This window comes from Perca flavescens, chromosome 5 (genome assembly GCF_004354835.1).
Source record: "Perca flavescens isolate YP-PL-M2 chromosome 5, PFLA_1.0, whole genome shotgun sequence".
Lineage (NCBI taxonomy): Eukaryota > Metazoa > Chordata > Actinopteri > Perciformes > Percidae > Perca > Perca flavescens.
Genome location: NC_041335.1, coordinates 25,618,527 through 25,636,311, shown reverse-complemented (window position 1 = coordinate 25,636,311; position 17,785 = coordinate 25,618,527). Strand labels below are relative to the sequence as shown.

The following is a 17,785-nucleotide window of genomic DNA, read 5'->3' as shown; positions in this document are numbered from 1 at the left end:
AGACACTTAGATGTGTTTCCCTGTCACCTGAAAGGGCTTCACGACTGTAGATGTATTTTGAACCGTTAGGCAAACTCTAAAATAGGCCTTTTAATTGGTTTAATATGTACACAGGACTGACTAAAAAACAGCAGTGATTGAATTAAAAATAATTTCATTTAATTTGGACATGCTTTAGAAAACAAAGCTTATATAGGCTTGAATGTCATGTCATAGCCTACTCTGAGAGTAGGTTACATGTATAATAGTTAGACCTACATAAGAAAAAATACTTTAAGCAAAACTCCTTGATTGTTTTAGGCTACTGATATTGAAAATAAAATTTAACAAATAATTATAACAGATCTCTGATAGCTTTAATTTACACTGAATTTATCAAAATGAGTCCAAACACATAAGAAAATGATAGAAATGTTTAATTGTGCAAACCTTAAAATCTTCTATAAACACTACATATCAAATGCCCAGCCGCATACATGCAGGAAGCTTCCTTATGAGATATTGATGGGCCCTTCTGGCTAGTTGTAGACCTCTCACAAGACTAAAGTATACCTGAAGTACTTAAGTAGCATTTGGAAGAAGAAAACATCAGTTTCCCAAGTTTTTCACCTCGAAAGCTACTCTTTAAAGTAAAGACAACATATGGTTATCTTTACATATCCTGCAAACAAGATAATTGGAATGGAGCCTCAGACATTATGGTCATTTATTTTAAAGGGGAGAGAAGGGAGAAACATGATGAAAGGTATACACATAAGCAGCTTCAAAAAATGTAATATTTCAAAAGTGTTTGGATTGGAGAAGATTTAGCAAAAGGCACAAACCAAGAATTTCAGGGCATCCAAAAGCTTTGTGTGAGTCCTTTTGAGAAACAGTTTCCGCTAACACAACTCAGTGGTTTGCAGACACTGCAAACTTAGCTCTGACTTCATGGCTCATACTGGATTTTTTGACAATAACTTTAGTGAGTAGGAACCAAGGTTACACTAGATGAAGATGTTTGAATTACGCTCTTTTTTGCTCTCCCCACAGAGGAGCCTGCGTCGGTCTACGCACTTGATTGTTTTAGTATTTCACAGTGCCTCATTGTTGGGTTTGCCAGGCAGACCTTGTAGGGCAAAGTCAGAACAGGTCAGCATAGTGCAGAATCAAACTGGCACTCATACTGGGCGGCTGGCTGAGGTGTGTGGATGGAAAGAATAACAATACCCCTGCATGACAAGCAACATTAACTTTGAAGTAAATATAACTGCCGTTGTCTTTCATCAGCCCAAGAGACTAATTCTGGAAAGTCATTGAGTTCTGCTCTTTTATTTTTTGAAGAACTACAGACTTTTTGTCACTCTGTTGTTCAGATAAAGAACAGAAGTAAAAGAAGGGTGTGTCGTAAATTAAAACTGTATTAAATAGTTTTGTCACAAACCAGATTGGATCTTTCTAAAACATAAAATGTTGTTGGCTACTGTTGGTTTAAATATCAGTCATAGGCAGATTTAATGTTATTTAAAATGATAAGTTTATGGATATAAGTCCCATGTGTGCTGGAGGAGTGCATTATCATCTCATCCTCAATGATCTTCCAGTGTTTAAAAATTTCCAAAAAAATTAAATAAAAATACACATCCTGTGATGCAGCAATGACTACTGCCTCCAGAGATCACTATAACAGAGCAGGATGGATTTTACGCTGCATTGCATCATGTTATTATTTGAACTCCAGTGCCCTCTGGAGATGCACCTTCTGCTCCGCTCTCACAGACATACAGTACGACTATTAATACGTAGGTAAAAATAGGACAAGTTATTTTGGACGCTCCCGTATCACGCCACTGTCTCACTCTCCCCCTTTGAAAAATGTATTTTAATATTAATGCCAGTTTTGAAATTCTTTAATTAAAAAAATGCATAATTTCTAGTCAAGTCAGTCCAATCCACGGTAAAGCTCGTGATATGGAAGAGATTGGGTTCATTTGCTTTTGACATCATTTGCATTGTGTGTGTGTACAAAACACACGTCAATACACTAATGACTCATTTGTTCTTTCAAGACAAAATTCTGTGTCTACGGACAATAAAGTGATCTTGAAAAATCTATTGATCTATCTATCTATCTCTATCTCTATCTCTATCTATCTTTCTATCAAGGGCATTTTCACATTATTAGTATGGCAATAAAGTAGCATACTACATGTATCATCATCTGCACCCTGTGATAAACGCAAAAAACCAAGAGAAAGGAAAATAACTGAATACAATAAAAAGACAAATCCTATAAAATAATAAAATGAAAAATAAGATCAAATATGAGAATATAAATGCTTAAAACAGGAACACAATCTTTAACTCTAATAAATAGACCTACTGAATAACTTCTTATTGAGACCATGATGAGACAATCACCCTACTGCACATTGTGACCAGCAGCACTTTGTTTTCAGGGATGCGTTTATATCCCAGCCCATAGACTGCACCAGCCCGGGGCTGCTGGGGTGACAGGTGACACTTCCTACTGGGTATAGGCGCAGATGTATGTACACAAAACAGTGGTGTTATTGTAGCAGAGACCCTTGCGTGAGTGCGCCCATTCTTCCCCTCATCAATTGAAACTGGTCGGCTGATGGTTTGGCAACGCGCCAGGCAGAGGGGACGATGCTTTCAGGGGGGAGGGAGCCCCGGCATCCCCCCCAACACACCAGTCGGAGCCTTTTAAATAATTCCATCACCGCGTAGAGGAGGGTTTCCCACATATGCTACTGTGCAACTATATTGTTATTGTTTAATATAGGCTAGGCCTATATTGTAAGATTAAAAACAAAGGAAAGTCATAGCGTGAACACCGGGTCTGATTTTCTAGAACATCATTGGCTCAATGACTTTCTATTGATTAGTTTTACACAGTCTGTTTAAATCTGGCTTGGCAACAAAGGTGCGAGCTACTCGACCTTCAACCAATACTGAGCTACTGGGTAGTTGTACACACCCCACGCGGTTTAAAGCACGCGCAACGTGAGAAGCCTACTACGACTTCATTCAGCTTTGCCACGCCTTTAAACGTAAACAAATGGGGGCTTGACCAATAAGATTCACGATAGATCAGCCGATGATCAGATGACTGAAAGGGGGAAACTATTTAAAACTCTAATGAGACACTTGATGCAAGTTTATACATTTCTTGAGCGGTGCTTTCACAGGCGCGCACCAAAACGCACCACCGGCTCAGTTGCTCTTTGTCACCACTGGATCTAAACTCACTCACCAATTTACCGTGCTACCACCGGCAATTCAAAAGACATTTCATATTACCAGGAAGCTCTTTTCCTCCACTCTTCGCCTGTGACTGAGAAATGAATCATAAAGACCGTTTACTGTGGATTTTCCTACAGTGTGCTGCTGTGCTCTTTTCATTCGCTATTGGGGAAAAAGCTGTTCTTCAAGGTAAGAAATGGCTTTGTCTATTGTCCATTGTATTCTTTGTCTATTACATTCATTTCTATCATTTATTTCTTTCCCAGCCTCAAAGGGAATGTGTCAAAATCTAAAATAACGTGTAGGGAATATATGCGCTATAGTGAAAGATCAATGAATGGAAAGAAGTAGCCCAAACCTCACATTCCCTACACATCCCCGATTTATCCATCCACATTTTTAGGCTATTAGGTTATATTACAAAAAAAGCGAACAAGTGTGGTGGGGGGGCAGAGTGAAACCGAAAAAACGGGAATGGATTTAAAGGACTGCGACGTGTCCTTTTTTGGGAGCAGCAGGAGTCTTGACGCAAAAGCTCCAAGTGGAGGACACACAACGCCACGTCTGTGTGAACTATTTGGAAAGACGTTCCGCTGAATCCGCGTTTTACCACGGACCTCTCACCACCGTTTTTACTACCCAGCTGAAGTCTTTTTGGTCTGTGTGGCCCATTCCCAAAGAGGTGTCGAGTTCATTTAAATTCAGATCTGACGTTTCTGCTCTGCGAGGCGGGATTAATCCAGACTGTTTAAATTAATGTAGCCTGCGCCTTAATCAAGAATCTAACATAAATGGACCAAATGTGCTGTGCAATTTTAAAATAACTCCTATTACCAACATTTCCATAGGCTTTTTTTCGTTTGCTTTTGCTTTTTCCAACGTTTTAAATTGTTACATTTTTCTTCTACACATTTTCAGCGCTTATTTCTACGTCCCATATTTTCTGATCTATAAAACAAAAATTGAAAACTGGTCATTGTGACCCGAAGTTAACACAAGGGTTAGGCATAATTGCAACGTTTTAGCCTAACGCGTGTTAAAGTCCGATATAATTAAACGAGTTCTGGGTGCAGCTGTGTGAAAACTGGCACGACATAAAGGAAGAGCAGGGTGGCGGTGAGATTTTGGCTCTGCGGTTCAATTTGCACCCAATCTGCATTATGCCTAATCTAACGGATGTTGGCTACAAAAGCAAGTTGATTGGCTGTCTCAGTCGCTTCCTGCACGTGTGAGGCATGATTGGCTGAGTGCCTCTTTGAAGTGGGTTAGGGTTTTTTTTTTTTTTTTTTTTTTTTTTTTTTTCCAGTACATTGGCATCAGAAAAGCAGAAGATAAATAAAGGTAATGTGAGCATTTTCTCAATTTTTAATCTTTACATCCTGTGTAATTTTCCCTCAGGTGAAGACCGTGGATTGGATGAACTGTCAACAGACAACAGAGCTTTCAATGGAGTCAAGTACAACTTGAGGAAGAGTTTAGATCTGGAGCAGGAGGGCTGCTACCTGCAGACTGGCAAGAAGGAGTGTCTAGAAGAGTGTGGTTTCAATGCTACAGCCAAGACCATCTTCATCATTCATGGCTGGACGGTACATAAAAGTTTAAAAAATTAAATATTTTGGATCTTTGCTATCTAGTTACAGTCCCTCTCTTTCTCTAGCTGGGTCACTCTTGACAAACCTCAACTTGTTTCATGAATGGAAGTGTCATCTCTCCATTCAGAGTGCTTTTGATTGTTGGAATGTATCATGGGAATGTATTATGTGAATGTGAACTGAGTGCAGAGTGTCTGAGAGAGGTCACCAGGTTAAAGTAGTCTGGCTGACTAAATGTCTGACTGACCGGTTGTCTTTTTCTCTCCCAGATGAGTGGGCTGTTCGAAAGCTGGATGCACAAGCTGGTCTCTGCAGTGATCCAGCGAGAAAGTGAAGCCAATGTGGTGGTTGTTGATTGGCGATCGATGGCTCAGCAACTGTACCCTGATGCCGTCAACCATACCCACGGCGTCGGCCTCGACATTGCCACCATGCTCAACTGGCTTCAGGTGCGTACAGTCTTTTTACAGTACATTCATTTATGCTCTTCTGGCAATGAATCCAATCATGCAAATTGGGTTTCTATTTAGATAATTTACCACAAAAAGGGAACAGTCACCTGCTCTGAACCAGTTAATTGTAACGTGCCACTAAATACTACAGTACCGTCATGCACAGGTTGTCACCCACCCGTCACATGGCTTTTGTCTCATAAAGCCAAGGTGTCTTTTAGTATGTGGGACCGAAGCATAAATCATCTCATAAATTCTCACATGTTTTTGGGATGTTTTTTTTTTTTTTTTAGAAAGTACTTGCAGTGTAGTGTCATCTGATCTATCTTAGCAGAAGTCAGTAATGCTGCTTGACAGAAAAGAGGCGGAGTACCTGCAAATCCATAAAACCTGCCCCCTTTCTGTCTTACCATTGCAGTAAGGGATCACAGTCCTTCTGTGAGTGAGACAGAACTGTCAAAACTTGTTTGGAAAAAGTGAAATGTTAATATTTTAGCTCCACCTTGAGCACCTTGAGGCAGTAGCTCAATTTCCTTCTGGCGTGTTGTCTTTACAGCTTAGGATACTTTGGTGTTTTTGACTGAGGATCAGGGTCTATTTAGTACTTCGGAAGCAAAGGCAACAATTCCCATTCAGCAGGACTGTCACATAATTGGACCGATGCACAAATGGCAAGTGAGGGGAGATTCAGGCACCCTGCCACATATTTGTAAACACAGGCAAAGACTATTTCATGGAGACAAACTGACAGATGGTGGAGGCGCTGTTGCATGGAAGGGACTGTTGGTAAATTCTGTGGTTAACTGAGCTTGGCTTGGCTGCAGGCATGACTGATCACTGGCTGAAGTCCAAGATTTGTTCAGTGTGGGTTAGTGTTCATGGTGACAGCTGTGATGCAAGTGTTGCATTTTTGTTTTTAAATCTTAACAGGATGAACAGCAGCTGCCTCTGGAGAAAGTGCATCTGATCGGCTACAGTTTAGGTGCTCACGTAGCTGGCTACGCAGGGACGTTTGTGCGAGGCACAGTCGGCAGAATCACTGGTAAGTTAAATGCAATACGACTCTGCAATAAAAACTGCTCAGAGATGCTGCCACCCTTATTTTCTTGACCTCTCGCCTTATTGCTAATAGGTCTAGATCCAGCAGGACCAATGTTTGAGGGTGTAGAGGACCAGAAGCGCCTCTCCCCTGATGATGCAGACTTTGTGGACGTTCTGCACACATACACTCGAGAAGCTCTCGGTGTGAGCATTGGGATCCAGCAGCCAATTGGAGACGTTGACATCTACCCCAATGGTGGGGACGTGCAGCCCGGCTGTGCACTGGGTGACGTGCTGGCAGTGGCTGGAAGTAAGTGCCTAAGAAATGGCTTGTCGAATTTGTTTGTCGACCCCAGTTGTCTCCAACACGAGTTGTCAATTAAAACATCTGCAGAAACCAATAACAGCTTCACTGCATTTCTTAGTTTATTAGGGTTATCCCATTTCCATCCGAGCAAAGAGATGAATGATACTGTATCTTAGTCTGTATTGTAATTTAATTTTTAAAATTTGAACTGTAGCCCATCTAACCTACCTTCCTCTTTCTCTCCAGATTTCATGGAGGTGATGAAGTGTGAGCATGAGCGTGCCATACACTTGTTTGTGGACTCCTTAATGAACAAGGAACACATGAGCTTTGCCTACCAGTGCACCGGCCCCGACCGCTTCAAGAAGGGCATTTGCCTCAGCTGCCGCAAAAATCGCTGCAACAACATCGGCTACAACACCAGAAAGATGCGCAAGAGGCGCAACAGTAAAATGTATCTGAAGACACGTGCTGACACTCCCTTCGGAGGTGAGTCATAATACTGAATGGCCTGTAAATTCATTGCCAGTTTTATCTTTTACTACTATCACTTCTTGAGTTAAACAAGATAACATCACTGTTTGTAATCTGTAACTGCCACACATTTTTATGATTCCAGTCACCTGTGTAAACTACTACTGTACACAATTCCACAGTAGCTTAAACATTAACTCTGTTTGTTTTTTTAAGGCTACCACTACCAGATGAAAATGCACGTGTTCAACAGAAAACAAGCAGACAATGCAGATCCCACCTTCCATGTCAAGTTGTACGGAGCCCATAATGATACAGCAAACATATTTGTCGACGTGTAAGTACAAAATCGGATGACAAATCATAAAACCACCGTGCGCTGGCTTGACTACACTGCCTGTAATATTTAGAAGTGCAGTGACTGCTGTGATATAAATTTGGAACTTGACCCTGGTATTTACTGACCTTTTCAAAGTGCCAGACATGTAGGTTTGTAATGTACAACAAGCTCAGACTGGAGGAGGAACTTCAGTCCCTTTTTTAGTTCATGCTTATTTCAATTCTTTGTCACCACCTTGGACATAAAAGCACAACATGACATTCAGAAGGGCATCACAGCAGCTCAGTGTTCAACATATGTCAGCTTTAGTCAATTACATTTTTGATTAATGCAGAATCAAAATGGGTGGCTTGAACACAGTTGTTAGAACTTCTGGGCACCTGACTCATCTCAATTTCTCTGCCCCTTTTTGTGCAGCCACGATGAGACTATTGGCCTGAACCTGACCAACACCTTCTTGGTCTTTACTGAGAAGGATATTGGTGACCTGCTAAAGATCCGTCTGAGCTGGGAAGGAGACTCTGAATCCTGGAATTCCGTCTGGAAGAACATTAAGAAGACGTTCTGGGCCTGGAACGCCAAGCCTCCCAAACCCGTACTGGAAGTCCGGCGGATTCGTGTGAAAGCTGGGGAAACTCAAAAGAAGTAAGCAGCTGTCTAGACTCCAAACCTCCCAGTTTTTTTTATTTTTTTTATTTTTGACCATCATTAACACAAATTTGTTTTGTTTTTGTCACAGGTTTACGTTCTGTGCACAAGATCCTGCAAAAACTGAAATTTCACCAGGGGAGGCCGTAGTTTTCTCAAAATGTCGGGATGGCTGGGAAGTGAAACCAAGAAAACGGTACGAAATGGTGGATGCCGTATCAAAATATTATTGAATTATTTGATCATACTATAAATTAAAGCGTGTGTGTTTATTCCTAGTAAATGAAACATGTTTTTTGATTGACAGGCTGCTCATGTAACAACGTGACACTTCCAACAACCAATGGACCATTACCATGGTGGGCCCAACATGGATCAGCTAGAAGCACTGCCTTCTCTTTATTTGAGCACTTTTTGTAGGAGGAAGATTAATCGGGGCACGATGGGAGGGGCTCGACTGGATTCTAAACTGCACCTGGAAGGTTTCCCCTTTTTTCTGGGGAATTAGACTCACGGGTCTGTCCAGTGTTTACTTTACTGCTGGAAAGTGACGCGCAGGCTAAAAGCGTCATAAAATGATTAAGATTGCCCGAGGAGTTGAACGTTCCTTTGTGTGCAGTAGTGACGTAGAATACAGATCTGTGCCAGTGGACATACACCAGCAGTTGTAGTCGCTGTACTGTACATTTTTAAATATTTTATTTATGAGAAAAATGGAAGCACTGCAAGACCAACGTTATTTATCAGAGCACATCCCATAATGAAGCATATTTTGAATGCATTTCTCCTAGATGCAGTATTTGTGTGTGTGTGTGTGTTTGTCTGTTGTGTGACCAAGAAGTGTGCCTTGTGCTGAGAGATTACTGATACACTGTATAACTGATGAAGATACCGGATTTCATTGCACACAATCTTTCTGAGATTTTGTGCATAGTGTTACTGTATGTAGTGTATTTTGGGGATGCGTTTGTGTACATAATGTAAATAACCTTGGAAAAATAAATCATTAATTTGTAGAAACAGTTGCTGTTGCTTGTCATTTTAACTGTCCCATCTCTGAAAGACTTCTTAGGTTCTTTATTGGGATTTGCTTCAGGAGGAATGGACTTGTGATTCTCAGCAACTGTAAAGTAGTGTTTATTAGTTTTCCTTTCCAGAAACTGCAATGTTTTGCGGTCTTTGTGCAAGCAGCGCTCACAAACTTCAGGAAACTGATGCCTGAGCATTAAACAAGCTTTACTGGTTGATTCAACTTAAGCATAACCTTTCCATAAAATGGTAAATGCTATGCTCAAAATCTGTGCAAAACAAGAGAAACCGCGTTTACTTGAGAAACGTGTTCCAGCTTTAAAATCACATCTTGGTAAATTGTTACATGTAAGCCCTTGCCTGCTCTCATTTACTGGACTCTAATTTATGCTCCAAAACTGGAGAGCTTATGAATAAAAGCACCAAATTGCAGCACTTCTTGGTTTAACTAGAACTCCATCATCAAGTAAGTGTTGTGTAATGCCTAATTTGCACAATATTTGTGGTCTCATGTTTACAAGTGCTTGCACAATTCACAAGTAATCCCATCTTTCACCTTAAAGTAAAACCTCTCTGTAATAACACAGGTTGAATTGTGAGTAGTGATAAATTAGGAATGCAGGAAACATCACTGAGCATTTGTTGGTGCATGGAACTGTAAAGTGACAACATGTTTCTCGAACTTCATGCCAGGAAAACTGAATCACAGAAACTCAAACAACTTTCAACAACCTCTGTCCCATCACGTTACAGTAAAATACCATGACTATTAGTAATGGGGAAGGAATGTCTTAAAGATACTCCACACTTAACATCATGTTGTCTAAGATTGTCAGTTCTTGGTTTTATGTGACAGCAGGAGGCTAGAATGATTCATGTCTTCAACATTTTTTCCCTCATTTTTCTCTGTTTTCTGGTTGAAAATATCTTCAACACTCTTGTGTAAAGCTCATTGCAGCAGCGATTAAACCCCCCCCTAAAAGTCAATCTCTTACTGGAGCTGTCGTGCCCCTACATTAATGTACTGAGACACTGACATTGAAAGAACTACATTTGATGGCGGCGCACACAGATGCAGCGGATAAGTGCTTTCCCGGTCAAGGCTTTGTGTTGCTGTTTATGTACATGTCGTTTTTTTTGTTTTGTGTCCATTATGTCAGGCGAACAACACCTTCAGCCGGCATGACCTATGTACAGTATGTAGGTATGAATGCCTGTCCATGCTGCTTTTAGATACAATGTATCATTTTATTCTTTTTTTACTACTTTTGGTTGTATTTTAAGAATGACGCACTGCCGGGTCAGTACTTTTGAAAATTTCGTTGTACAAGTGACAATGACAATAAAGTTCTATTCTATTCTATTAACAAACATACCACTCAGTGTTGGTTTAGTGACTCACTTCAGTTTTAGAATCATGGAGCATCTTCACCCCCCCTTATGCCATCTGCCTCCCACTTATAACAAACCACAGTCTGGTTGGCCAGCGAAGCTCCTTTTAAGTCTCTTAACTGGAACATCTATGTGTCAACCCACCAGAATGCCAAGCTCGTTAGCACTGCAATTGGTTCTTTTTGTGTTCACACACAATGCTCAACGGCGGTCTGAATCGATCTCAAAGTGGTAAACAGAAATCTTACCGAAGGAATTCGCCTCAAGCCAGATTTCCCTCTTTTTCTTCTCTAAATTGTTATATGACTATAAAGACAAAAGAAAAAAAACTAAACAAAAATTGGATCTCAAAGCAATGTATTGCAATCACACAGAGAACAATAATGAACAAAACTTTTGGATTTAATTAATTTAATTTAAATGTAATTGTTTTCCTAAGGCTTGACAATCAGGATAAACAAAAATACACACAGTAACTGTTACTCAAATAAAACATTTGTTTAGATATTTTTTACCAAAAGAGTCCAGACGCTTTTATCCAAAAAGTTAGTTGTGCCATCTCCAATGCATTTCCTGTCTGCTATGAGCTATCCAGAGCCCAAATGACACTTATTTAGACATCTGCCTGTCTGCCTGCAGTACACACATACAGTACTACATAAAAAGCCCTCCTGCTTGTATCAGGTTAGGGTTATTTATTGGCCGAGCGAGCTGCCTTACGCCTGACATCACTTCCTGTCAATAAGTCACACAAAATATGTAAAAACTCAATTAAAACTATTCATTCATGTTTAAATTGCCTTACAATACTATCCAAATGTGCAAGTAAGAATCTACGCATTATTTATTACATATATGCTGTTATCTCATTATTTTGGCTCGTTTGTTCCATGTTTAGTATATGTAGTAGCGAAGTTACACATTTCAGGTGCTTCTGTATATAATAATACAGAAGGCATAGATGGATATGATAATGTAGTAGAATCAGCAATGGTGCTGGGTCACATCACAGCGCAGTGCATTTGTTGATGAAGACAGCCGCTGATTGGTCAACACGCTCACCCCACTGTATTCTGGAAGTCAAGGAAAGGTAGCCAGGGTTAACAGTAAAATTATACCTTTTTATACGAAATGATGAATAAAAAACCATTCAGTTGTAGTTTTATAATTTAATTTATAGTTATGGAATTATTGTGCAAAGTCTCCAAAAAGACACTGCCACTCCAGGCTGGATTACACAGCACTGGAAGGCCTAGTTTCGCACCGAAGCCCTCTTTGGACAGGCTTAGCTGTTATCCCTCATGCTAAACAATCAATACGACGCTAGCTTAAAGCAATGCGGAGATATCGAACATTACGTAACTTGATTTATGGACTCATAATTATGGATTTAATGTACAAACTACAAAGAAAACTAAAAAACTGTAGCTGGATTACAAACTTCTGGAAGGTGTACGACGCAGGGAAGACCTTGTTGAAACGGCATATCTCTCTGCTTCTAAATGAAAAAAAAGTAAGTCACTACACTGCTTTGATCTGGAAATATTGAATATGACATAAATCGTGTAGATTGCTGTCATGTACGACATCGTCGTCCTCGGGTTAAAGACACAATCCAAAATCTAAAGATAAACAAAAGCACTGTCCCACAACCAAAATTCAAAACAGGGTTGGAACCCGCTATTGTTCCTGATTTCATTGACAGTACATAGATAACTAAATCAATGCATTTTCTGATGTTAATAATGTTAGAGGTTTGGTTACATGGTTCATGATTCTGACAAATGCCAAAATTCAGGGGGGACTCCACTGACAAAAAATGATAACTGAAACCTGGCAGACAAAAACCACAATGCAGTTGGTTTCGGTCTGGTTTAGCCTCTGAACTGGAATCACATGATCTGAAGAGATTGAAGATAGCTTGCCCTACTTTTCAATCTAACAGTAAATACATTGGTGCATGTCCTATAAAGACGTAGGCTAAAATTAGCCTGAGTGAGGTTCAAATCTAAACATATTTGTTTCAAGGTCCTTTATGTAGTGTCCCTATAATTGCTTCCAGATTGTTTGGCGCAGCACGCTCTGTGTTGCTGGTTACCCCGGTGCCACGTGCTTCGCAGATTAAAGGATGGTGCACACATTGCCACGTGTTGGGATGTTGGCTCAAGCACCACACTAGCCGCTGCTCTACAGATCAAAAGCAAAGAGTGGGAGGGGGATGCAGGGATGGTCAACTCACATGGTTCAATCAGTCCATGCATAGCTGTAAATCAGAAAGACAAACCACTTGAAGGATGTTTCTCAAACATTATACGACATCACAGCGGTCACAGTGGAAAATACTCCAAGCAGAGCCGGCTGTTGACCTGTACTGTACTCTTGTGATGCCAGCTGAGTGATTGTGACATGACAGTCAGAGTCTGGCAAGAGTTGAAAGCATGGAGATCACATGGACTGTGTTTCCAAGTAAGACTTCTTCCAAGTCTTCTAGGAATGTGAGAAGCGAAAAGAGTGAAGGTGGACTTGACATCTGTTTTCAGGGAATATGTTCTTACATATGATTATTTGAACAAATAATCCATTGGATATTTGATCTGGGAATCAGTGATTTTGTTTAAGGTGTTTTGTGAGAAGATGAGTTTGGAGAGGTGGAGGTTACACTTACCTTGCACGGCAGCTGTACTCTCGCAATATCACAAGATCACGTGAGAATCGCAGGATATAACACGAAAGTCCAACTTGTTATGCTTCAAGTAGTCTATATCCACAACCTTCCACTTCTGGGATTGTTAGGTTCCGCCGGATGTCTTTCATTTCGGCTGGATGTCTGATACCTTCCGTTTTCTTTGTATTGGCATGTTAAACTTCGGTCCATTTATGGGACTATGGTTAACTGCTTCTCAGATCTCTGCAGGGTAAACTGAGACGGCTAGATAGACTATCTGTTGAATTTGTGTGAAGCGCTGTGGAGGAAGGTATGGCAATGCAAGACTAGGCTTCAAGTAATGCATTGCCAGACCTTCAGCGTGGTTAAGGAGTGTGTGATAGCCGCGATTGTTCGTTCAAAACACCAACGGCGGACGTGATAGACAGTTCTGTGTAAAAAAACAAACAAACGTCTGACACTTCAGGTTAGGGTTACAGTGGATAAGTCAGTAATAAGCTTGAAGTTTTGTCCCTTTTGGCAGTAAGGAAGGCAAACTGTCAGAGTCAGTCTGTGTCTTGGATGACAATCACATTGTCTTGAAGTTATAAATCAGAAGATGAAAAGCTGATTTTATTTTTACACCTTGATGTATTGTTTACACCACTGAAGCCAGGAAAAACAAGACTAAGACCCTACAGCCATAGCGGTTCGGTGAGGCTGTTCTTAGGCTGCACGTGTATTATCTGCATCATCTGCATTTAAATGCAAAATTAGCCTGCAGATGATGACAAGCCACAGTGAGCTTTACATTTGGAGCTACCTGTTCTACATAGTTTCCAAACATCTCCTTGTCTTATTTATTGCTGTGCCCTTTTACATTGCACGTGTTATATATACGTGGGGTATGTCATGACGACAAAAGGAAAGTACAGAACGTGTTCACATGCAAGAGAATAGTGCTGTTTCTAGAGGGGACGGTGCAGTACAGTACAGTCACATTAAGTATTATTATTAACCAATTATAAAACAGCATGTCAAAATGAATATCCAATCAGAGATCACATGTTTTGTGGTCTATGTTTATTCTTTGACAGTACACACCATGTTTGTTTACAGGCGGCTATAATTCTACTGTGACCTGGTTCCAGTACAGTGTGTGAGGGTGGGCAAAGTGCCCTCAGCTCCTATTGGTGCGTTAAAATCTGACACCACTGTTATGGTGTCACATTTGTTTCCTTTGTGTTTACGTCGTCTGTTCAGAGTGTGAGGGATCAGTGCTGTGTGACTGGCTGAGATGTGCGTCAGGTTCTCAGCTGTTGTTTGAGTCGTCAAGTCATTTTCAGTCTTTTACGACTTACACGCAACAGTTCCTGAGGTCAAGTTTATAATCGGAGGTTATCCTTTCATACAATGGAGGTCATTAAAAATCAAACTGAATAATACATTTGAAATGATTCTGTTAAAGGGATAGTTCCTATTTTTTATAGTGTTGTATGAGGTACTTAACTTCCATTGATCCATTGTCAGTGTATGACCTACAGTAGATGGCGGTTGGCACGCCCCCAGTTTAGAGAAGCAGGCAGGAGTACCTGCACGAAAGCTGCACGGGGCAGCAGCAAAGTTGTTGTGTGACTTTGGTGAATCCGAAGTAACCCTTTAAAACACCAATTAGCAACTCCTGTGTTCTGAGGAGGAAATTATATCACATTAACACTGACCCATTTTTTTCAAAAAGTTTCTGTATCAGAAATGTGGGTTTCTTTCAACCAAATAAAAAATAAAAAATAATAACGTGGATGGTACTATGCTCTTCACAAGTAAAATGAACGATCAGTTCACTACTTTCATTGAATGTGGTTGTTTTATTCAATTTTATAGCATTTGAAGAAAATAATTGATAAAAGAACGTTGAAAAAAGTGACAAAAATGTCGGAAAAAACAAGAACAAAAACGTCAAAAGCGCATAAAAAATCGACTCCGGGAAAAGTGACAAAATGTTGGAAAAAGCTTAAAAAATGTCAGAAAAGCTTAAAAAATGTGGTAAAAAAAAGAAGAACAAACATTAAAAAAAACACCGGGAAAAGCAACAAAAGCTTCTTACGGTTTAAATTTTAAATTTTGACCCGGAAAAACAAAGACAACACAAGGGTTAACACAGTAACTTCCTGTTGGGGGTGAAGGGAGGACAGCAGGGAGCGGACAGCTCAGCCTGGTGGAGGTCTAGCTGTGTAGGAGCTGTACGTCAGGACGACCCGTGACCTAACCCTTTTCCTATTTTTCCATTTCTATTTTTATTTGACAAATAAATTACTTTTGCGCAAAAGAAATTCATAATTTTATCAAAGCGAAATAACAAATACAAATACATAAAAAAAAAATCAGAGGCCATAAATGAGCTTTGTAGCAATAACATTCACACATTTCCGGAAGGCCATCCCTGACAGTATTGTTTCAAAGAATCATTCCAATTGTTCTTTATTGTTTTTAGAAGGCGTGGAGATCTCCAGTCGCCTCTTCATCTTCACCTCATCTTCTCCACCTTTTCCTCTGTGTTTATTCTGATGTTTACGTTTGAAAACTTGAAAGCTCAGGCTAGCAGAGTCGGAAGCAGACTGGCAAGTTGATATTTCGATCCTGATGAGGGACTCATAGCCACATGCCAGCCACATGGAGATGTCCACGCCTTCTAAAACAATCCAGAACAACTGGAATGATTCTTTGAAACTATGCTGTTAGGGATGGCTTTCAGGAAAATAGTTAAGGGTATTTCTACAAAGCTCATTTATGGCCTCTGATTTTGTATGCATTCATATTTGTTATTTTGTTTTGAAAAACATCTGAATCACATAACTAATTTGTGAAATACAATCAGAAATGGAAAACAGTACAGGGTTAGGTCTCGGGTCGTTGTCCTGACATACAGCTCCTACACAGCTAGACCTCTGCCAGTCTGAGCTCCCCACTCCCTGCTGTCCTCCCTTCACCCCCCCGTTACTGTATCATACCATATCCAACTATGACCAACAGAAGCACAACTGGAGAGACTGGTGAGCCAATGGTGGAAGAGCTGGCCATCTGGTAAACCCATTTGACCCAGTCAGCTGTGAGCATCAGTTCTCAGCACTTTCTCTCATGGGATTTCCCCAATTAAAAAGAGAATTATTGTCTGTGTCTGAATGTCACATATTTGCCACGACTTCTTGCTTAGAAATGTCATATGTCAATTACAAAATGATCTTACAGAATGTATTATAATCTTGGGAAAAAACTGCTTTGTTACTAAAACATAAAATGAATCATATTTCAGCCATTCCCAATTGCAGGGGAAGTCTTAAACCTTTTCGCACGCAAAGTTCTGCTGAGACTTCCAACAACTTGTTTCAATTATTTTTAAAGAACTCGGCTGCGTTTTGTTTATCACAGGACAGGTTTCGTTTAACTCCATGGAATCTTTTCTTGTGTAAACAGTGCTTTACTTTTGAAAGGAATAGTTCTACATTTTGGGAAATAGACTTATTCCTTTTATTTATGTTAGTTAGAGGAGATAATTCCCTCTCTTGCTAGGGGCCAGGATTAATAAATAACCTAGCTTAACATAAAGACGGAAAGCAATGGGAATCAACTAACCTGGCTCTCTCTAAAGTTAAGAAATCTGCTTACTAATACCCCCAAAGCTCACTGTTTAACATGTTGTATCTTGTTTGTTTGTTATCAGAAATGTAAAAACAAGAATTTGTGGTTTTAGCGGCTGTTACATGCTGTTCGTACAACTTCACTGAAAGCACTTCTGTGTGGCACCTCCAGCATTAGAAGTGTTTAAGTGCTTAACGTTTTTTTGCCAAAACTCCCTCATTAAAGCTACAAATTGTTGTTGATACATTTCTGTATATAATAAGTGTTACTTATTAAGATTTAGAGATGTTTGTAGGTGTCGTTTTTTAACTTTGGTGAGAGCGAGGCCAGCAGTTCTCCCTGCTTCCAATCTTTATGCTAAACTCGTATCACAGCTCCAGCATAACACACAGACATGAGATTGACGTTGTATTTTCTCATCTAACTTCAAGAGAGAAAGAGAATAAGTGTGTTACCCAAAAAATATTCCTTTGAGTTGGTCCATATAGTTGTTGTGAGTCATTGTGAGTAAAGAGGTCCAGGGGTTCAACAAATCCATCTCCAGCTTTGACGCCTTTTACAATCTGTCACTCCCCTGCCAGACTTCCTCACAGGGTCAGAGGTCAAATATAAGCAGGTGCAATACACCTCCTACTCTCATTTAGGTTAATCAGTAGGTCAGGAAACAATACTGTGAACACAACTTCCGCATGGTGTCCAATGGCATCATAGCACATCCAACCTAAATATGCCGTATGGCCTCGTGTTCTCTGACGCCACTCTGTTTCCACAACAGTGACTCCCTGTGTGCCTGTACATTACTGTGCTCACAAGTAGTAGACGAAATGTGTCTGTTACATGATTTCAACCTGAATCATGATAAACATGCTTAATGACTAATAATGTCTGTTTAAATATCAGGTAATGGCAACAAACATCACTTCAGTGTTGTGAATAATCATTTAAAACTCTGTAATGCTTAATTGTTAACATTTCTGGATTAAT

General features: G+C 40.1%; 1 protein-coding gene across 1 annotated transcript; it reads left to right on the top strand.

Annotated features, from left to right (window-relative positions):
* The first annotated feature begins 3,120 nt into the window (after positions 1-3,120).
* lipg (lipase, endothelial) lies at positions 3,121-9,120 on the top strand. The gene is made up of 10 exons (XM_028577438.1): positions 3,121-3,435; positions 4,645-4,832; positions 5,108-5,287; positions 6,221-6,332; positions 6,423-6,641; positions 6,885-7,127; positions 7,329-7,449; positions 7,870-8,097; positions 8,192-8,296; positions 8,408-9,120. The coding sequence occupies exons 1-10, from the start codon at positions 3,345-3,347 to the stop codon at positions 8,418-8,420; spliced, it is 1,500 nt and encodes a 499-aa protein (XP_028433239.1). The 5' UTR covers positions 3,121-3,344; the 3' UTR covers positions 8,421-9,120.
* The last annotated feature ends 8,665 nt before the right edge of the window (positions 9,121-17,785 follow it).